Source organism: Oncorhynchus nerka, linkage group LG13, assembly GCF_034236695.1.
Source record: "Oncorhynchus nerka isolate Pitt River linkage group LG13, Oner_Uvic_2.0, whole genome shotgun sequence".
Classification (NCBI taxonomy): Eukaryota; Metazoa; Chordata; class Actinopteri; order Salmoniformes; family Salmonidae; genus Oncorhynchus; species Oncorhynchus nerka.
In genome coordinates, this window is record NC_088408.1 from 85,271,573 (window position 1) to 85,293,143 (window position 21,571).

Below are 21,571 nucleotides of genomic sequence, written 5' to 3' on the forward strand. Positions count from 1 at the left end.
CTCTGCTACCTCACGGCAAGCGGTACCGGATTGCCAAGTCTAGGTCCAAGAGGCTTCTAAACAGCTTCTTCCCCAAGCCATAAGATGCCTGAACAACTAATCAAATGACTACCCAGACTATTTGCATTGCCCACCCCCCCTTTTACACTGCTGCTACTCTCTGTTGTTATCATTTATGCATGGTCACTTTAATAATTCTACCTTCATGTACATATTACCACAACTAACCGGTGCACATTGACTCTGTACCGGTACACCCCTGTATATATTCTCACTATTGTTCTTTTTCTGTTGCTCTTTAATTACTTTGTACTTTTATTTCTTATTCTTATCCATATTTTTTTAACTGCTTTTTTGGTTTGTTGGTTAGGGGCTCGTAAGCATTTCACCTGTTGTATTCGGCACATTTGACTAATACAATTTGATTTGATTTGAATTGAATTATCAGCAGGACATTTCGCCATATACACAAGGCTTTGACAGAGTCATATTGAAAGATGCTGTGGAGTTGATAAGACAGGAAGGGACTACAGATAGGCTACTACTCAACTCTATATGGGGCAGATACCCTATGTGGCCCAGGGATGCTGTACTACTATGGCTGACCCTTTAAAACAACACATTTTACTGCATCTATCTGGTGTATATGACTATATACTATAGCCTTCATACCCTGTGGTGTGCCTTCTCACTATCCTCTACACGTGAAAATATTAAACACAACCTTGTGTTTTAAAATCTCAGTTCATTTTTTTATAAATACAGATTACAGACACTCATTTATTTCAAAGTCAGTCACTCAAGCGTTTACAAGAAATCACAAAATCATGGCTTCCCTCATTAGATGAAATAACGTTTGTTGACTCATTACATCACACAACAAAATAACACAATTTACAGACTAATTCAAACTTTCAGTAGAAAATCATTTAAAACTACCATTACAAAAGATAAATGATTGTTATTACAATGAAATCCCATGCTCATTAATCACAGAATGGCTTTATAAAAGTACTAGTAACAATTTAGGACAAAATTAGGACAAAATATTTTCACATTTTCTTAACCATTTTCATTTTATGTACATCACAATTTCATGCAAATGTAACATTTTCTTAAAGACACATATTTTCACATGCACAAGTATTGTCAGTCCTATCAGTCTGAAATACAACACGCTTCACAGCTTGTTCAAGGTACTACTTAAATATCTCCCCACCCCTTTTGGAATGGTTCTTGACCCTTCTCTTCAGCACAGTAGCCTATTCCCTACTCCTATTCCTCCTGCTAAGAATGTCTATGCTTCTTCTTCTGTTCTTCCTTTACCCTGCTTCCAGCTCTCACCAAATCCTATTCTTTCTCCTCATCAGGCCCTATGGTTTCTGATAATAAACACCTGGGTCTGAGTGGTAGTCTCTTTCACATGGTTCAGGTGTGTCCATCATCTCTTCACCTGCGTCAGAATGGTAAACCTGGTCACCTATTTCTAGCTGGTCAGGGTCAGGCTTATACAACTGGTCATCTAACTCTGAATCTGAGTGGTACACATGTTTACCTGTATTACCTGACCCAGGGTAACGCACATTGGCACCTATGTGGTGTCCACCTGCCTCTTGTTCATACAGCTGGCCCCACAGCTCGGAGTCGGAGTCATACACCTGTCTACCTGTCACACGCTGGTACACCTTTTCCTCTGCATCACCTGGCTCTGACACAGGCTGATAAACCTCTTCACCTGCCCTAGGTGGGTACACCTGTCCACGTGTTTCCATGTCCTGTCCATACACCTGTCTATCTGTCTCAGACCTGTACCCCTGTCCAACTGTCTCCATGTCCTGTCCATACACCTGTCTATCTGTCTCAGACCTGTACCCCTGTCCAACTGTCTCCATGTCCTGTCCATACACCTGTCTATCTGTCTCAGACCTGTACCCCTGTCCCCCAGTGTGGTGTTGGTAGACCTCAGGACTGTACTGGCTCCTCCTGTACAGGCTGTCTTCCTCATCCTCCTCCTGGCAGGAGCTCCCCGGGACGCTCTCCCCGTCCGACTGGGAGAGGCGCAGGCTGGGCCGCGGTGGCCGGGGCTTCTGGGAGAGGTCAAAAGGCTCTTCCTGTCTGGAGCGGGCCCGAAGTCTCAGAGGGGCCGACAAGCAGAACCGTCCCCGCCGCCTGAACACTGGAGGAGAGACACATGATACAATCTGAATTTTCTGAACACTGGAGAACAGAGACACATATCACAACAGAGATGCGTATTTAGTATTTTATTAGGAACCCCAATTAGCTGCTGTCAAGGCAGAGGCTACTCTTCCTGGGGTCCAAACAGGAAACAAAACACAACAAATAAAATACATATTATACATGACACACCTAATACAATTTAAAATACAATACATAACACAAAATATTCTCAATATATAATACAATACATAATACAAAATATAATTCAATATATAATAACATACATAATACAATATAGTATAATACAATATATAATACAACACATAATACAACATATAACACAATACACAATCCAATATATAATGCAACATAAAATACAATATATAATACAACAAAGACCAATAGTGTGCAATCAATCTCTCCTCAACTTTGAGCCAGGAGAGATAGACATGCATGTCAAAACATTAGCCCTCCGTGTACATCCAAGTACTGCTCTGTTCTGGACCAACTGCAATTGGCCTATGTCCTTCTTTCCTTCTACTAGGTAGTAGTCCAGGTGCGACAAAACGAGGGCCTGTAGGACCTGTCTGGTTGATTGAGATGTCACTTATTTACATAAGTATTCAGACCCTTTGCTATGAGACTTGAAATTCAGCTCAGGTGCATCCTGTTTCCATTGATCATCCTTGAGATGTCTCTAAATCAAATCAAATCAAATCAAATTTATTTATATAGCCCTTCGTACATCAGCTGATATCTCAAAGTGCTGTACAGAAACCCAGCCTAAAACCCCAAACAGCAAACAATGCAGGTGTAAAAGCACCTACAACTTGATTGAAGTCCACCTGTGTTAAATTCAATTGATTGGACATGATTTAGAAATGCCCACACCTGTCTATATAAGGTCCCACAGTTGGCAGTTGGCAGAGCAAAAACCAAGCCATGAGGTCGAAGGAATTGTCCGTAGAGCTTCGAGACAGGATCATGTCGAGGCACAGATATGGGGAAGGGTAGGAAAAAATGTCTGCAGCATTGAAGGTCCCCAAGAACACACTGGCCTCCATCATTCTTGAATGGAATACGTTTGAAACCACCAAGACTATTCCTAGAGCTGGCCATCTGGGCCAAACTGAGCAATTGGGGGAGAAGGGCCTTGGTGACCAAGAACCCGATGGTCACTCTGACAGAGCAACAGAGTTCCTCTGTGGAGATGGGAGAACCTTCCAGAAGGACAACCCTCTCTGCAGCACTCCACCAATCAGGCCTTTATGGTAGAGTGTACAGACGGAAGCCACTCCTCAGTAAAAGGCTCATGTGTGGGGATATTTTTCAGTGGCAGGGACTGGAAGACTAGTCAGGATCGAGGCAAAGATGAATTAAGTAAAGTACAGAGAGATCCTTAATGAAACCTGCTCCAGAGTCCTCAGGGCCTTAGACTGGGCAACCTTCCAAAAGGACAACAACCCTAAGCACACAACCAAGACAATGCCTGAGTGGCTTCGGAACAAGTCTCTGAATGTCCTTGAGTGGCCCAGCCAGAGTCCGGACTTGAACCCGATTGAAAATCTCTGGAGAGACCTGGAAATAGCTGTGCAGCAACACTCCCCATGCAACCTGACAGAGCTTGAGAGGATCTGCAGAGAAGAATGGGAGAAACTCCCCAAATACAGGTGTGCCAAGCTTGCAGAGTCATACCCAAAGAGACTCAATGCTGTAATTGCTGCCAAAGGTCCTTCAACAAAGTACTTATGTTAATTATATATTGCTGTTTTATTTATTTATATAAATTAGCAAACATTTAATAATACATATGTTTTTGCTTTGTCATTATGGGGTATTGTAAAACAATTCAATACATTTTAGAATAAGGTTGTAACCTAACAAAATGTAGAAAAGTACTTTCCGAAGGAACTGTTTATCCCGATTTGACTGGCTGATTTTGATTTAGCTTCAGGGTAGGAAGGTTATAGAAAGTCTCACTGCAGAAAGGGAGGAACCATATGATGCATTTATCCATAGCCTGGAGTACTTACCTCTTGCATTCAGGCCCATGTCCATGATCCCGTGTTTGACCTTCATATGGCGGGTGAGGTTCCCCTTCAGAGTGAACTTGCTGGGGCAGTAGCGGCACTTGAAGGGCCTGCTGTCAGAGTGCAGGTGCATATGGCCCATCAGGTTATGCATTCTGTTGAACTCCTTCCCACACAGCTGAAAACAAGGAAGAACAAAAATAAAATAGTCAGATATGTGCTCAAGGACGAACCAATAAGGCACATGAATTGAAGAACAAACAGAATGTGGAACAGATTTATTTTCAGCATTAAAAGACTTCATCGGGCTCCTAGGAAAGCAGGGCATGTGCTTGGAAGCAACAGACAATCAGCTGATAAACCCAAACCAGCATTTTGGCAAAGTAATTTTTCCTCAAACAAATGCATTGAATACCAACTATTGAAATAGTTTGTGTACACATTCCTTGGTTACAATTTGGGAATTCCATTATTCCTCGAACCACATCATAGCACTTCCTGGTATAGTAAACACCATTCAAGGGCAGAAAAACAACGGCAAGTCTAGAACTGTGTCCACTTATCAAACTTTCTTCTCTATCAAACAACTGATATGTTAGATGACGAATCCTCATTCAGCATTCAGAGCTGTAATAGGAGCTGGATGCAATCGTGAATGTATGTGTGCAGACAGACAGACAGACAGACAGACAGACAGACAGACAGACAGACAGACAGACAGACAGACAGACAGACAGACAGACAGACAGACAGAGAGAGAGAGAGAGAGAGAGAGAGAGAGAGAGAGAGAGAGAGAGAAAGGGCCAGAAGAGGAGGGATGGGAAGGGCAACTCCTGCTCTGTCCTTCCTCTGTATACTTTTTGATTAGGGTTTCCTTCAGGAGGAGAGAGGGACTGTAAACTGTCCAAAAGGACCGTGAGAAAACAGGAAGTGTTCCCTCCAGCAGCAGAGAAAGCGAGATGAAATCTATTTGCGGGGCCTGATCTCCGGGGAGGCTGGGGGCCATTGTTAGAGAGGCAGTTTGTGCAGCGATATCCTTCCTATGGAAGAGGAGGGATCTCACTGCCAAATCTTCTCTCTGTCTACATTCTCCTCATCGTCTCAACTCTTTAATTAGTGAACAAGGTCATATAGACACTCAGAAACAGTGTTGAGCTGCTTCAGAGTGTCTATTGGCTTCTCTAGACTTTATATTATAGTAATAAAACTATTGCTTGTGTTATTTGTTCTTTTTTCCCCCCAATTTTGTGATATCCAATTGGTAGTTACAGTCTTGTCCCATCGCTGCCACTCCCGTGTGGACTCGGGAGAGGCGACGTTTGAGAGCCATGTGTCCTCCGATACATGCCCCGCCAAGCCACACTGCTTCTTGACACACTGCTCCCTCAACCCGGAAGCCAGTCGCACCAATGTGTCGGAGGAAAGATACCCTGGCTTTAATAAAAGGAGTTGTTGCAGTTGATTTTGAAATGTCATAAATTAAACTGTCTCTAGCGCTCTCCTCAACATATTGTACCATAAGAACACTCACCTTGCATTTGTAGGGTTTAATGTCAGAGTGGACGATCATGTGGGCCTTGAGGGTCTGTTTCTGGACAAAGCTCTTGAAGCAGAGGTGACACTGGTAAGACCTGATGTTAGTATGGATCAAGACGTGGCGCTTCATATTTGCCAAGAGGGTGAACTCCCGACCACAGATACGACACTTGTGCTCCTTCACCCCCTGAGAGAGAGAGAGAGAGAGAGAGAGAGAGAGAGAGAGAGAGAGAGAGAGAGAGAGAGAGAGAGAGAGAGAGAGAGAGAGAGAGAGAGAGAGAGAGAGAGAGAGAGAGAGAGAGAGAGAGAGAGAGAGAGAGAGAGAATGTTTTAATTAATTGTTGTTTGTCTAAATAACCATCCGAGTGGAAAATTGTCTTACATGTTGACAAGCAAGACCGTCAGGGACAAGAACGACAAGACAGACATGTTAGCATGACAAAAAGAGAGTGGATGCCTTGTATCGTCTGAAAAAGGCAGAATAATAGGATTCTCACAATATTACATGACTGAACTTGTAGCTACGGTTACTGTAGCATGCACTCACATCTCTTTCTAAAGTCTCATTTGTCTGTTTGCTGGGCTCAAGGTTTTTGAGGAGAGCTGCTCTTTGTCCTGGCTTCACCATGTAGTACTAAAAGACAGTTTGAAGCAGAAACAATGGTGTGAAATTTGTAGTATGAAAGTCATCATACTGTCATGTACGCATATCCCATAACAAAACCATTTCATGTCAACAAATGTAAAGGCCCTTGATGCAGGCTACGTGTCATGGCACCAGCCAGCTGATGCTGTCAACAGATAAAGCCTGCCTTAACAGCCTTTTGACCCACAGACACTTCATCTCCACAACACAACACAACCTAGCCGTGTAAAGACACGTCCCTCTAAACACACATGTTGACATTAGTGGGCAGCAGTACGCGGACAGTATGAAAACCCCACCCAGTCTTACCTTATGTGTGAGTGTGTGCTGTTTGAGGTGATGGGACTGTATAAACTCCATGCCACACTCGCTGCAGATGTATGGCCGAATGTCTTTGTGCTTCATCATGTGGTTCTGCAGCTGGCTGGGGTACTGGAAGCTCTTCTGGCACTCACTACACCTGGACAGAAATCAGACACTTGCTATACACCTGGACAGAAAACTGAATTGAGATATAACTATAATTCTATACAGAAAACTCACACTCTGATGTGGCCTGGATTTAGCCAAAAAGTAACCGTTTCCTGATAACCTGCTTGTTGTTTTTTTTTTACTGTCAAACCCACACATCTTCCAGTGGTGGTAATGTAAAATATCTACAAGCAGAAATAGTGGTAACAGACACAATGTAATGTGCAGCCCATCGGGTGTTTCTGGGCATACGTAGGCTACCTGTAACGTAGGCTACCTGTAAAGGGTGGGACCTCTGTGGGCCGTCAGGTGTCTCTTGAGCTGGGCCAGAGTGGGGAAGTCCAAACCACACTCCACACACACGTTCTCCTGGCCTTTCTCATGCTTCAGCTCATGGGCCCGCAGCTCACTAGGGTAGGCAAAACCCCTCCCACACACCCCACAACTAGAGAAGAGAGGGTAGGATAGGAGAGGAGTAGAAACAATAAACAAAATTAATAATTTGACCAAATATTTAGGAAGGGGTCATGGAGTCTGTGAAAGAAGAAACCACATCGAAAAAGTGATAAGCAAGTTAGGTAAAAAAAAAAAAAAAATTATTGTGTTAGAGATTTCATGAAGCTTGTATCTAAACCAAAGTAAATAATTGTAAGATTGCTCTATACATCAGTTGTGGTCTCTACACGCGTCGAAAAAAGGGTTCCAAAATGGTTCTTCGGCTGTGCCCGTAGGAGAACCCTTTTTGGTTCGAGGTAGAACCTCGCTCAGTGGACAGTTTACTAGGTACACCCTATCTAGCACCGGGTTGGACCCCCCTTTGCCTCCAGAACAGCCTGAATTCTTCAGGGCATGGAAACATTACTCAAGTCATCCCCACACCATTACACCACCACCAGCCTGTACCATTGACACCAGGCAGGATGGGGACATGGACTCATGCTGCTTAAGCCAAATCCTGAATCTTCCATCAGCATGATGCAACAGAAACCGGGATTCATCAGACCAAGCAAGGTTTTTCCACTTCTCAATTGTCCAGTGTTGGTAATTATGTGCCCACTGGAGCCGCTTCTTCTTGTTTTTAGCTGATAGGAGTGGTCGTCTGCTGCAATAGCCCATCCGTGACAAGAGCCGACTAATTGTGTGTTCCGAGATGCCGTTCTGCACCATTACTTGCCTGTTTGTGGGCCGCCTGTTAGCTTGCACGATTCTTGCCATACTCCTTCGACCTCTCATCAACAAGCTGTTTTCGCCCACAGGTGTGCCGCTAACTGGATGTTTTATGTTTGTCACACCATTCTCGGTAAACCCTAGACACTGTTGTGCGTGAAAAGTCCCATTAGGGTGGACATTTTTTGAGATACTGGATCCATTACGCCTGGTACCGATGATCATACCTCAAATCCTCTTAGGTCTCTCTTTTGCCCCTTCTAACATTCAATTGAACAGTAACTGAATGCCTCGACGCCTGTCTGCCTGCTTTATATTGCAAGCCATGGCCACGTGACTCACTGTCTGTAGGAGTGAGCCATTTTCGTGAACTGGGTGGTGTACCTAATAAACTGAGAAAACTGAGTCTATGTAGATACTTTTGTTAGAAAGAATACTATATTTCCCCTGATGGAGTGATGCTGAATGAAAAAATTGAATGAAAAAAATTGGTCAACTTATCCCACTCTCCCATACTGATGACAATTTATGGACAGGTCTAAGTTTGTTCTATCCTTGGTCTGCGTTTGAGTCACAGACTAGGCATGTAATGTAAGGTCCTTGTTGAACTAATTTTCTTAATTCACAGCTATACTAAATAAAGAGTAACTCTAGTCTATTAACTCCAGTAACTCTAATCTAGACTAAGATGGTGCCATTACTGACCTGTACGGCTTCACGTCACTATGCTGCATCATATGTCTCTTCAGGTGGCTAGTCTGGGTGAAGGCCTTGTGGCACACCTGGCACTTGTGTGGCCGTGTGCCCTGGTGGGTGAGCAGGTGAGTGTGCAGGTGGCTCAGCTGCTTAAACCGATTCCCACACAGATGGCAGCTGTGAGGCTTGATCCCGCTGTGGCCCAGGATGTGTGTGACCAGGTTATACTTGGATGTGTATGACTTCTCACACGTACGGCACTTCCAACGCTTCTGGTTTCCTCCTACATCTACGTGGTAGCTGTCGTCGATGTGGATGTTGAGACCCAGCTTCTCAGCGCTGGTCATCCCACCTCGGGGCCCTCTGTCTGGGCTGCGCCGACTAGGTCGTGGTGCCTCTCCGGGGTAGAAGGCTCCAGGAGAGAGGTGCATGATGGGCCCAGGCATGAAGAAGGGGAAGGGGAGGAGGCTGGGGTGGAGAGGGGGGAAGAATAGGGGAGGAGGGTGGTGATGGAGGAGAGGAGAGGGAGGCCACAAAGGTGAGGGGCTGAGTGGTTCCTGTTTCACCTGCAATGGGAGGCCCATAGTTGTCTCATATCTGGACATAGCCCTGTGGTGCAGCTGGAGCCGGCTCAGGTCGATCATACCTTGAATGGGGATGGGAGAGGGAGGGAGACATGGGCGAGGAGGGAGGGAGAATGGAAGGTGGTTGAGATCAACAGTCTTGGTGTTGCCTCGACGCTCCACCTCCTCCATGTCTCCTGTAGGGGATTCGGAACCCTCCATTTTTTGTGGCCTTCTTTTGCGTTTTTGGGAACCTTCCCTCTGGGTGTAATGCATGCCCTCAGAGCCCCGTGGCCGATGGTGAGTCAGGGGGCTGTAGGCCTCTCTGGTCGGGAAGGGGGAGAGTTTGGTCGGGTTCAGGCAGAGTGGGGGTGGGCTCAGATAAAGACTGTGGTGAGAGACAGGTCTCAGGTCTTCCCTATGAGGACTCCTCCTGTCTGGTCTGAAACCTAGAATGTCTGTGTCCATCATTTACCTGCATGGTGAAATATACAGAAGATATCAGTTATGTATGTCAACCATTACAATATGATTACCATAAGCATGCTTCTCCAACACCTGAGGAAGATAACCAGTCCTTCTGGCGTTACCTATCTACTGCACAGGTAGCCGTGACAACACTAATCGCTGTCCTCTGTTACATCGTTATAACCTGTCACTTCTCGCTTCTGTACTACCATCCCTTCTTCCTCTACCATCCATTCCTCTGAAACAGGAACTAACGTTGACTTCTCCTCCTCTCTCTGCTTTGTTCATCTTTTTGCATGGATTGGTGGAAGGGCACTTCTCCTTTTGTCCTCCTCTACAACGCTGTGTTAGATTTCTTACTTAGCTCTAGAGAAGCACAAGTTCCAAACAAATTGACCACTTTGTAGATCTGCATACTCTGCTCATTAAGAAGAGCCAACCAACTACATCCACTATAGAGTGTGAATGATTGGATTAATGTTGGCATTTTTGTAGTTATGAGCTGAAGACAGTTAGTGGGAGGGACACAGGAGATTGGCTGTGACAGAGGGAATCAGACAATCAAACAATAAAGTGTTCAACTTCTGCAGTTCGGCTAAAGGAGGACGAGACAATACTGTTAGTAGCCCTTTCCTGCAGTCAATGACCAAAAGCGCTCTCTTTGGCCTCATGGGTGGAATGAATTTTATTATTAATAAAGATTATAAAAAATACTGTGTTTCAATGTCAAATAAAGTGTAATATTGGAATGCAAACTCAAAATTGAATAGATTTCAACACTACAGTGCATTCGGAATGTATTCAGACCTTCAGACTTTTTCCACATTTTGTTACGTTACGGACTTATTTTAAAATGGATTAAGTCATTTTTCCCCTCATCAACCTACACACAATACCCCATATTGACAAAGCATTGCAGGTCCCCAAGAACACAGTGGCCTCCATCATTCTTAAATGGAAGAAGTTTGTAACCACCAAGACATTTCCTAGAGCTGGCCGCCTGGCCAACCTGAGCAATCGGGGGAGAATGGCCTTGGTCAGGGAGGTGACCAAGAACCTGATGGTCACTCTGAAAGAGCTACATAGTTCCTCTGTGGAGATGGGAGAACCTTCCAGAAGGCCAACCATCTCTGCAGCACTCCACCAATCAGGAATTTATGGTAGAGTGGCCAGACGGAAGCCATTCCTCAGTAAAAGGCACATGACAGCCAGCTTGGAGTTTGCCAAAAGGCACCTAAAGACTCTCAGACCATCAGAAGCAAGATTCTCTGGTCTGATGAAATCAAGAATGAACTCTTTGGCCTAAATGTCAAGAGTCACATCTGGAGGAAACCTGGCACCATCCCTACGGTGAAGCATGGTGGTGGCAGCATCATGCTGTGGGGATATTTTTCAGTTGCATGGATCAGGATCCAGGGAAAGATGAACTGATCAAAGTACAGATAGATCCTTGATGAAAACCTGCTCCAGAGTGCTCAGGACCTCAGACTGGGGTGAAGGTTCACCTTCCAACAGGACAACAACCCTAAGCACACAGCCAAGACAACGCAGGAGTGGTTTTGGGAAAAGTTTCTGAATGTTCTTGAGTGGCCGATCGAACATCTCTGGGAAGACCTAAAAATAGCTGTGCAGCAACATTCCCCACCCAACCTGACAAAGCTTGAGAGGATCTGCAGAGAAGAATGGTAGAAACCCAAACTTGTAGCGTCATACCCAAGAAAACTCGAGGCTGTAATCGCTGCCAAAGGTGCTTCAACAAAGTACTGAGTAAAGGGTTGAATACTTACATAAATTGTTTTTTATTTACATTTGCAAAAATGTCAAAAAACCCGGTTTTGCTTTGTCATTTTGGGTTATTGTGTGTAAATTGATGAGGGGGAAAAAACGATTGAATCCATTTTAGTATAAGGCTAAATGTGGAAAACGTCAAGGTGTCAGAATACTTTTCGAATGCACTGTATATCTGACACTGTACAGGTGTCTTCTTTTGTTGTTGTTGTTGCCCATAACCATGTGTGTCAGCTGTTTAACTATGTATATACTCATATGTATATACTGTACTCGATACCATCTACTGTATCCTTATGTAATACATGTATCACTAGCCACTTTAACTATGCCACTTTGTTTACATACTCATCTCATATGTATATACTGTACTCGATACCATCTACTGTATCCTTATGTAATACATGTATCACTAGCCCCTTTAACTATGCCACTTTGTTTACATACTCATCTCATATGTATTTACTGTACTCGATACCATCTACTGTATCCTTATGTAATACATGTATCACTAGCCACTTTAACTATGCCACTTTGTTTACATACTCATCTCATATGTATATACTGTACTCGATACCATCTACTGTATCCTTATGTAATACATGTATCACTAGCCACTTTAACTATGCCACTTTGTTTACATACTCATCTCATATGTATATACTGTACTCGATACCATCTACTGTATCTTGCCTATGCTGCTCTGTACCATCACTCATTCATATATCTTTATGTACATATTCTTTATCCCCTTACACTGTGTATAAGATATTAGTTTTGGAATTGTTAGTTAGATTACTTGTTGGTTATTACTGCATTGTCGGAACTAGAAGCACAAGCATTTCGCTACACTCGCATTAACATCTGCTAACCATGTGTATGTGACAAATAACATTTTATTTGATTTTATTTGATTTATACTTCGGTTTCAAAGTCAATTTTTTTTAGCCCACTGCTGTAAAAGGTTAATTATTAATGATGCCAGTTATGTGAATACTGTGTGATATTTCTCTGAACTGCTATCAATCTACAGACCAAAACCACTGAGAACTTCCAATGTTGATAGGGATTGGGATGGTGATGGTCATCATCAAGGATAAAGATTAGGGCACAATTCAATTATTGTTGATAAAAAGACACTTAATAATGGGCTACTCTAAGCTTCAATGTGTTATTCCAGTCACAGTGTGAAAAAAATACCATGATGTAAAGTATGCGATTTAAACCTATTACGATATTATGAAAACCAGTTAAATCAAAATGTTTCCTCAAATGCAAACAGATGACAAGTAACCAGTCACATGTACCTGACTGTCAGACACTCAAGCAATTCATTATCAACCAGATGTCAATGCATATTCAAACACTTTCTCTATTCATTTTTATGAATCACCTCAAATACGTTCACTACATTACTCTGCTCCACACACAGTACTGTCAGATACACAAGTACTTACAATAGCTCTATGTAGGCAATACACACAGTTTCTCAACATTTTTTAAATGCAAAAAGTTTCCCCAGAACCATGCCCTTACTATCTATTCTACACAGAACGGTGCAGTACTGAAAGACCACTCTGTCTCTTCCTCTCTCTCTCTGTCTGCCCTGCCAGTGTATTTCCCCATTGAAAACAATACAACACAACTAAGACAATAAAACAAAAGCCCCCCCATCACCCTCTTGTCATGCCATGCCCTGTTAGTCCTCAGCTGGACCTGAGAGACTCACCTCTCTGTCCAGTGGTTGTGCAGTAGCTGTGTTAGGCTATATTCCAGCTCCTGTAACAATCTCTCTGGCCTGCTGCTGTCCTGACAATGAGCCACCCATCTACGGACAGCATTTGATGTTACTTAAGAAAGAGAACAGGAACAATCGCTTTGTTCTCATTTTTCAGATGAGTACCTTCGGAGAGAAGGAAGGAAGGGAGGGAGAGGAAGTCAACAAGCCTTCCTGCTGAAAAATAAGGAAACACTAGATAGACATCTCAATTTCTCTACAAAATAAGGATTTACACAGCTTTGGGAGAGACTGGATGAGGCTTGTTTTAAACAATTGAATAGTAGTACAATGCTGATTGAATGTTGTGCATTGGTAAACAAGCATGGAAGTCCAGGAGAGGAGTTTTCAACTGCCAACACCAACAGTTCTGGGAATCACTTTCACAACCCTGTTTTTCCCATTCTGCAGATTACGCCTCACATGCTAGATTCACACTGCTTAAACATAACATCTGTGACGTTAGTTAGTGCAATAATGGCTTCAGGACATGTGGAAAAAATGTGATGCTGGAAAGACAATTATGCATAGATTATTTAATTGACCAATTAGGAACCACCACAGAAAGGTAATGGATATGTTGTCATGTGATGCTGGTGTATGATCTGTGAATGCTCATGGTTATGATATAACATTTAAGTGTCTTGATGACATGACAGTGTTCCAAGTCATTTAGACGCACGTCTAAATCAAAGTGAAGCTCTGTCTGATCTACACATATACTAGAGTATCAACGTAATGACTAGGAATATTAGAGTATTTCAAGGTATTCCTTTGTTCAGCTAGTCTGCTTTAGCCTTTTGAGTGATGGGTAGATTTTATTCAGCATAAACAGAAGGATTGAGTTGGCTCATGTATGACAGTGTAACATGTAGTGAGTCAATACAGCCACATGTGGGAAGGATAACCCCACTGCACCATGGGAGAAGAGCTGAGTTGGGCCATTTCAAATACTCTTTAAAAGTGATGAAGTGTGCATATACAACATATTTGAACTGGCCCATCATTACTCTCTCAGTCAGGCCAATACACAAGCATATAGACATGTTCCTGGCAGCAACACCCAACCTTTACTTGTCTTTACTCACAGTGACTCTAGTGGGTACTGGCTCTTAAAGGTTGAAAACTGTGATATCACATAAATCTTATGACACGTGTATGCACCAATCATCCGACGTAAACTCGTCCCCCACAAATTGCGTATATATTCACCCTGCCTTTCTGCATCAGTACAGGATGACTAAACCGGAAGGCACTAATTGAGCTCATCTCATTGGAAGAGTGAAAGTCTCTAATAGGAAGCCGATTAGCGTTGTCTCTGTTAACGGACTCGGTTAATCAATTAACCTGCGACCTCGACAATGTGTACTAATTGCTATGAGGAATTAGAAAGTTTATTAAGGTGACATATCAGGTATATCGTCTGTGTGTGTGTGTATGTGTGCTTGTGTGTGTGCTAGTGTGTGTGCTAGTGTGCCAATGTGTGTAGCCAATAAAAAGCTCATAAAGTGCATTAATAAGATAACCCCTAGTGCAGGGTTCACCAACTGGGCTGAATTTGGCCCATGGGTGGTTTTATTTGGCCCCCCAAGTCTTCTGAGCAAAAATAATAATAATAATCACTTAAGTTATAAAAATGGAGTGGAATTTTCATTGTTGGACATACCGGGAAATCAGCTCCAAGTGATTATAATTTAAGAAATAGTTTTTAGTATTCCCACGCATAATACAGAGACACGTGATCATATACAAATATAAACAATGTTTGAAATTATTACATTTTAGTCAAACATTTTATCTGTTTGGGCTTCTTGCGGTCAATTTTCAGTCTACAAATTATTTGTAATTGTGTTCCGGCCACCGACCCTCTGCTCAAGCAAAAATTCATCCGCAACTGAATCTAGTCGATGAAATGGTGTATAATCTCAGTAGGTACAAATATGTCTTCTTATCCCATTACTACATGGTGCTGTTTTCTCAATCCTTGAACTGGAACCATCTACAGGATGTAGCCAACTAGTCTGTCAGATAGTTAGCTAACACTGAAATACACTGCTCTACAGTAATTGCCTCACAATCACCATCACATTTCGTCATCTCTCTAATAATAGGTCCAGGTTCAACACATCCCCCCCATCCCAATCTACACACCAAGCACTTCCCGTCTGTCTCATTCTTCTGACACCTTTCCTCTTTCACATGCATAGTCACGGACACAGGCCCTCCACTAATGATTGTCTCTATGGCTGAGGCCGCGCCAGGCCACTCACTGTATGACTGTACTACTGGCCAGGCATCTGCCAAGCCCAAGCCAGGGGCCAGCGCTATCAGGAGGGAGGGTGAGTAAGACAGGCTCGTTAATTAACCCTAAGTGGATGTCAGGGGTCCGTGTCACTCCCCGGGAGAGAGGGGAGAGGGTATATAAGAGGTCTGGGTGCTACTGAAGATACATAACTTCAACATTCACCCGGGAGTCACTCCGAAACAAAGAAACACATTCGACTTGTAATCTATTCCTCTTCTCTCAGTAGAGATGACTGGAGCCGCTGTGTTCTTGTGTTTATTCTTCCTCGTGTCTTTCTGTTCAGCCTGCTACATCTCCAACTGTCCCATCGGGGGCAAGAGGTCCGTCATGGACTCTCCACAACGCAAGGTGAGTGGCAACTGTATCGGTCTAGAATCTAGATCTACACTACTTAAATCGTATGTGTATTGTAAACAGCAGGCATGATTTGTCTTATGCATCAAGAGGAGTAGGAACTGAATGTGAAGCTCTGTAGAAGCACTGAATTCTGAAGTATCTGAATTCTGAGATTTGACAATGAACCGTTAACTTCCCTGTGAAAAAGGGAGTAAGAATGTTGATAAGAATCAATGTTTTTGAATGATTGTACAACTTAAGACCCGATTGTCCCTTCTTTCCTCCTGCAGTGCATGTTGTGTGGGCCAGGGGAGCAGGGCCGCTGTTTCGGCCCCAGTATCTGCTGTGGGGAAGGGCTGGGCTGCTGGATGGGCTCCCCAGAGACGGCACGCTGCATGGAGGAGAACTACCTGCCCACCCCCTGTCAGGCAGGAGGGAGACCCTGTGGATCTGAAGAAGGACGCTGCGCTGCACCAGGCATCTGTTGTGACTCAGGTAAGGAAACTTCAATGTCATGTTTCTGGGATGATTTCTATGGTTATTCCACTGGTTCTAATATAGTGGTGGATAAAATGCTTTGCTTTCTGTATCTCAGAGGGCTGCAGTGCGGACCAATCCTGTCTGGCAGAGGAGGAAGGCGACAATCAAATCAGCCAATCAGAGGGCAGCGATGACGCCCTCCTCAGGCTCCTTCACATGGCTGGCCACACCCCTCCTCATCGAGTCCACCAATGAGCTGCCAATGATGCCAGGTTTCCATGGGGGTCACTTGAGAGATTGGTTGTTAGGATTTGTAGTTCAAGGTAACCTAGTTGTAGTTCATTGATTAATTCATCTATTTCACCTACACACCCATTTACTGGCCTCCTTCAGTTTATAGGCAACCTCACTGGATTGGAACCTGTGCACTCCTCTGTAGATTGCCTTTGTATTCCATACTACTAATAATATATTTTATGTACTGTATGTATAGGAATAGCTATCATTAATCTTACAAGTGTTAAGAGTCCTCATGTGTATTTTAATAAAGCGTGAGAGTGTGCATGGTTTAGGCATTTTTCTCTATCAGCTCAACAATTAACAATTAATAACAAAGGTTATTTTTGAATGATCTGGAAGAAAACTAAATGCACAGCTATTTAGGTGAGGTGCTGGCTAGCGGAGCAGAAAACTTGAAAATGAAAGAGAGCCGCACACTCTAGGAGATCAAATGCAAAAATGTAATTACCAACGTTTCGACAGCCAGGTGTCTGTAATCATGGCCAAGAGTGGCCTAATATCATTGGTTAATTCTCAAATATTGAAATGGCATACAAAGCACAGCATACAAACAACAAATGGATAGCATACGATCATAGATTCATTTTAGACTACACAAGTTTACAAACAATTACAGTGGCAAAGTCACAATAATCACAAGAATGGCTTCAGATCAAAGTCTACTTTGAGACCGAAGGGAGCAAGGTTCTTTAAGTTAAAGATCCAGGCAGCCTCTCGTTTTAACAATAAATTATCAAGGTCACCCCCTCTCCTAGGGAGGGTGACATGTTCCATGGTAATATAACGCAGAGACAAAATCGAGTGGCCTGCCTCCAAAAAGTGGGCCGCAACTGGGTAAGTCAAGTTTTTATACCTAATGGTGCTACGATGCTCTGAGATACATACTTTTATTCGCACTTTGTTTTACCCACATCATTTTTACCACAAGGACAAGTTACAAGATAAATAACTGGCTTAGTGGAGCACGTAATAACACCTTTGATTGGGATCGATTTCCCTGTTTGTGGGAGTTTGAAGGATCTACATTTATAAGTGCCGTTGCAGTCCCATTGCATATTTTTAATCATAATCAACCTCTAAAAGTCTCAATCCCAAGATTTGATATATTGAACTTGGCCTTTATTACTATTGCCAGTAGAAACGCATAGAATAACACATTCATAAATGGCAAAAAGGCAGTCAAATAATACATCATAAGGTTGAGGTGTCTGTCCTGTATCTAGGACATATATAAAAGCTCAGGAAATTGTGTTTTTTTGGACACATTTAACCCCTTGTTTTTGTTGGCACAAAACTACCTCCATACAAAATGTGGCAAGCAATAGCACAGAGACTGGCACAAAACTACCTCCATACAAAATGTGGCAAGCAATAGCACACACTATGATGGAAGGAAACTCTCTTACATTTACATTTACATTTAAGTCATTTAGCAGACGCTCTTATCCAGAGCGACTTACAAATTGGTGCATTCACCTTATGACATCCAGTGGAGCAGCCACTTTACAATAGTGCATCTAAATCTTTTAAGGGGGGGGGGTGAGAAGGATTACTTTATCCTATCATAGGTATTCCTTAAAGAGGTGGGGTTTCAGGTGTCTCCGGAAGGTGGTGATTGACTCCGCTGTCCTGGCGTCGTGAGGGAGTTTGTTCCACCATTGGGGGGCCAGAGCAGCGAACAGTTTTGACTGGGCTGAGCGGGAACTGTACTCCCTCAGTGGTAGGGAGGCGAGCAGGCCAGAGGTGGATGAACGCAGTGCCCTTGTTTGGGTGTAGGGCCTGATCAGAGCCTGGAGGTACTGAGGTGCCGTTCCCCTCACAGCTCCGTAGGCAAGCAGGCTCTTGCCTGTATTTACACCTAATACAATTCTTTTAAACGTTTGTAGTACACCTAGTATATTTAAGAATGAAGTTAGTTACCTAGCCAATTTTCTGTGAAATCTAGTGATAGTGATGCAGAAACTAGGTATTTTTTAAACATCTTCTCCTAGCTGCATTTATCAGGAGCATTAAGTCAAATATAATCATTTCAGTATAGTTAGTTTTTCAAGAGTTCAAGAGTTAATTATTTTATTTCATTTTACTAAATAATTTTTCCATGATTAGTTCCAGCTTTAGTTTACATAATATCCTTGCAGTATACCCACATAACAGCAGTTCAAAGGTTCATGTTTTATTGTCCCATATACATGATACAGCAGGTGTAAAACATTACAGTGAAATGCTTAACTTGTGAGCTCTTTACTAACAATGCACAATTAAAGGTAATACTTTAGATATGAAGAAAAACACAAGAAAAATAATCAGAAAAAAACCCAGGTCTATCACCATCATCACCACGTCATGTCATCATTAAACTTAATGACGGTGTTGGAGTCCTGCTGGCCACGCAGTTTAGTGAACACAATGGGAGAGAGCTGGTTTCAAGTGCAGGGAGCAGCAGGTGTTTATTTGTACAGGACCACAGGAGGAGGCGGGAACCTGGGTCCAGGGGCAAGCAGAAGGTCATATACAGGGGGTCCAAAAAGGCAACAGAACAGGCAGGTTAATTAAAAGGCTAGCAAGGTAATCTGGGAGATCAGGCAATAGGTTGATAGCAGGCTAAAGTACAAGGAGGGAATAGGCAAAAGGTGTTGTTAGTAAGGCAGGCCAAAACTATCATACACAGGAGGAGAAACTCACGGGCAACCCAGCGCTCCAACTAGAAGTGTGTCACAAAACAAACAATACCTTACAATGATGGGGTGCAAAGAACTGAATTAAATAGTGTGTGATAATGACATACAGGTGTGTGAACAGATGATCAGAATTGGAATCTGGAGAGTGAGTTGAGAATGTGAGCTGGAAAGTGGACTGGTAAGTGAGCTGCATTTAGGGGATCTACGTGTTGGAGAGTGGGAGTTGGAAGCAGATGTTACACACAGAGTGCTGAGAAGTTAAAAGTAACTTGTTATATTACAACATTACTTCCTTTAAAAGTAACTCTTTATGGTATAACATTATTTGCTGTCGAAAGTAACCCCCAAAAAATGACTTGGTCATTCTTAAGGTATTTCCTTAACACTCGAAAAGCCAAGTCTTGATACCCCCATAGGCTACCTAAGCCATTGATACAGCTTCTTGATGTCAGCATTCTAAGTCTAATAATTTTTAAACATTTTAAATTTTTTATTTCACCTTTACTTAACCAGGTAGGCAAGTTGAGAACAAGTTCTCATTTACAACTGCGACCCTGGCCAAGATAAAGCAAAGCAGTTCGACACATATAACAACACAGAGTTACACATGGAGTAAAACAAACATACAGTCAATAATACAGTAGAAAAATAAGTCTATATACAATGTGAGCAAATGAGGTGAGATAAGGGAGGTAAAGGCAATAAATAGGCCATGGTGGCGAAGTAAATACAATATAGCAATTAAAACACTGGAATGGTAGTTTTGACAGTAGTTGAGTGTGCAAAGTAGAAATACTGGGGTGCAAAGGAGCAAAATAAATAAATACAGTAGGGGAAGAGGTTGTTGTTTGGGCTATTTATAGATGGGCTATGTACAGGTAAATACATTTCATATAGACCTATGTCTATCGCAAAAATAATAATTTGGTTGTGTTTATGAAGGTCTAAGGCAACATATGAAAGAAAATGTAGGCTATCTAAAGAACACAATAGTATTTTATTTGGTTTATATAGGCTAACTGTAGGCTATATGGAAAACACCACAATTCAAGTGTACTATAATCCATTAAATAAACAACATCACAAATATAACTCATTATTAAATCATTAAGGGCAGGTATTAAAGAACATTATGAAACTCTGAAAATTCATTTCAAAAGAACAGAATGGCATACTTTGAGTTTAAATATATTACTGTGATTTGAGTGTTGCAAGTGCCGGTGGGGAGTGCATGGAATCACAGTAATTCTGCCCAAAAGTAATATTTTGAAATAGAGCTCAGGGGGGTCATTTTAATGAGTTGTTCGGCAAGTGTAGGTGATTTGGAAACTGCAGAATGTGTTTAGAAGTGTTTCATTTTAAGTTGAGGCATTAACTCTGAAATCTTAAGGTTAGGCATTCACTCTGAATGGTTAAGGTAAGAGTTAAGGTTTGGGATAGGCTTTAAACAAAAATCTAAAAAACAACATTCTATCGCTGCATTCTAACTTGCAACCCTTGGAATCAGATGGTTACAATCCATGGCTGTGACAGCACCATTCTCTCAGTAGTTGGGTGAGTGAGAGAATGTATCCAGTTGAGCCGAACAAGTAAGACCACACTGCCGTCTCATCCATGTCAATGATATTGCTCACCTTTATCTTATTTTGCACAATCTTTACAGTACTCACTGAAGTTCACTCTAAAACAATTCATTTAGACCCGGCATTTATTTGAAACTGGCATTTATTTGCTGAAATGCCCGGCTATGAAAAGGGACGTTACAACCCCTCACATACCTGCTGCACACCTGTCAAATGAGTTTTGGCGGCTGTACAGGAGGCTTTTCAAAAGAAAACGTATTACAACATTCATTAGAACATTCAACACATTACAACATTCATGACTCAGAGTCTAAATAAAACTGCACACCTTCAATCACACCTTGGTTATTTATTTCACTGCTTTCCTCCAAAGTAGCAATACATTAGGGAGTTGTCCAAGAGTCAGTTCCTCTGGGAAACAGAAAGAGACCCTCAACAAACATAGAGGGGGGGATTTTTTAATTGTTCCAAATACTTGCTTACTTGAAAAAGTAACTAAATAACTGATTACTTAAAGTGAAAAACGAATATGTTTAGGTTCCTCTTAACCACAAAAAGTAATCTGA

The 21,571-nt window shown here is 42.5% G+C and overlaps 2 protein-coding genes and 1 long non-coding RNA gene across 4 annotated transcripts; 1 reads left to right on the forward strand and 2 right to left on the reverse strand.

The window, feature by feature from the left end:
• Positions 1–725: 725 nt before the first annotated feature.
• On the reverse strand, positions 726–13,422 carry LOC115140307 (zinc finger protein 366-like). Of its 2 annotated transcripts, XM_029678620.2 has the most exons (8): positions 13,276–13,422; positions 8,737–9,765; positions 7,142–7,309; positions 6,703–6,853; positions 6,295–6,381; positions 5,743–5,934; positions 4,215–4,389; positions 726–2,176 (listed from the first exon to the last, which is right to left on the reverse strand). In XM_029678620.2, the coding sequence occupies exons 2-8, from the start codon at positions 9,759–9,761 to the stop codon at positions 1,374–1,376; spliced, it is 2,601 nt and encodes an 866-aa protein (XP_029534480.1). In that variant the 5' UTR covers positions 9,762–9,765; positions 13,276–13,422; the 3' UTR covers positions 726–1,373. The 2 variants fall into 2 exon arrangements, with proteins under 2 accessions (XP_029534480.1, XP_029534481.1); XM_029678621.2 differs by lacking the exon at positions 6,295–6,381.
• Positions 2,250–4,208, reverse strand: LOC135574744 (uncharacterized). Its single transcript, XR_010465642.1, has 2 exons — positions 3,005–4,208; positions 2,250–2,878 (listed from the first exon to the last, which is right to left on the reverse strand). It is a non-coding gene; the product is annotated as an uncharacterized LOC135574744 (long non-coding RNA).
• Positions 13,423–15,790: 2,368 nt separating the features above from the next.
• On the forward strand, positions 15,791–16,791 carry LOC115140608 (isotocin-neurophysin IT 2-like). Its single transcript, XM_029678958.2, has 3 exons — positions 15,791–15,976; positions 16,255–16,459; positions 16,560–16,791. Exons 1-3 carry the CDS (start codon positions 15,857–15,859, stop codon positions 16,697–16,699), a joined length of 465 nt encoding a protein of 154 aa, XP_029534818.1. The 5' UTR covers positions 15,791–15,856; the 3' UTR covers positions 16,700–16,791.
• Positions 16,792–21,571: the final 4,780 nt, after the last annotated feature.

Coding starts and splice junctions, on each gene's coding strand:
- LOC115140307 (XM_029678620.2), bottom strand. CDS start 9,761: ATGATGGACACAGACATTCTAGGTTTCAGACCAGACAGGAGGAGTCCT. Junction 6,382..6,702: donor AGCACACACTCACACATAAG/GTAAGACTGGGT, acceptor ACTGTCTTTTAG/TACTACATGGTGAAGCCAGG. Junction 5,935..6,294: donor ATGAGACTTTAGAAAGAGAT/GTGAGTGCATGC, acceptor TCTCTCTCTCAG/GGGGTGAAGGAGCACAAGTG.
- LOC115140608 (XM_029678958.2), top strand. CDS start 15,857: ATGACTGGAGCCGCTGTGTTCTTGTGTTTATTCTTCCTCGTGTCTTTC. Junction 15,977..16,254: donor TGGACTCTCCACAACGCAAG/GTGAGTGGCAAC, acceptor TTCCTCCTGCAG/TGCATGTTGTGTGGGCCAGG. Junction 16,460..16,559: donor AGGCATCTGTTGTGACTCAG/GTAAGGAAACTT, acceptor TCTGTATCTCAG/AGGGCTGCAGTGCGGACCAA.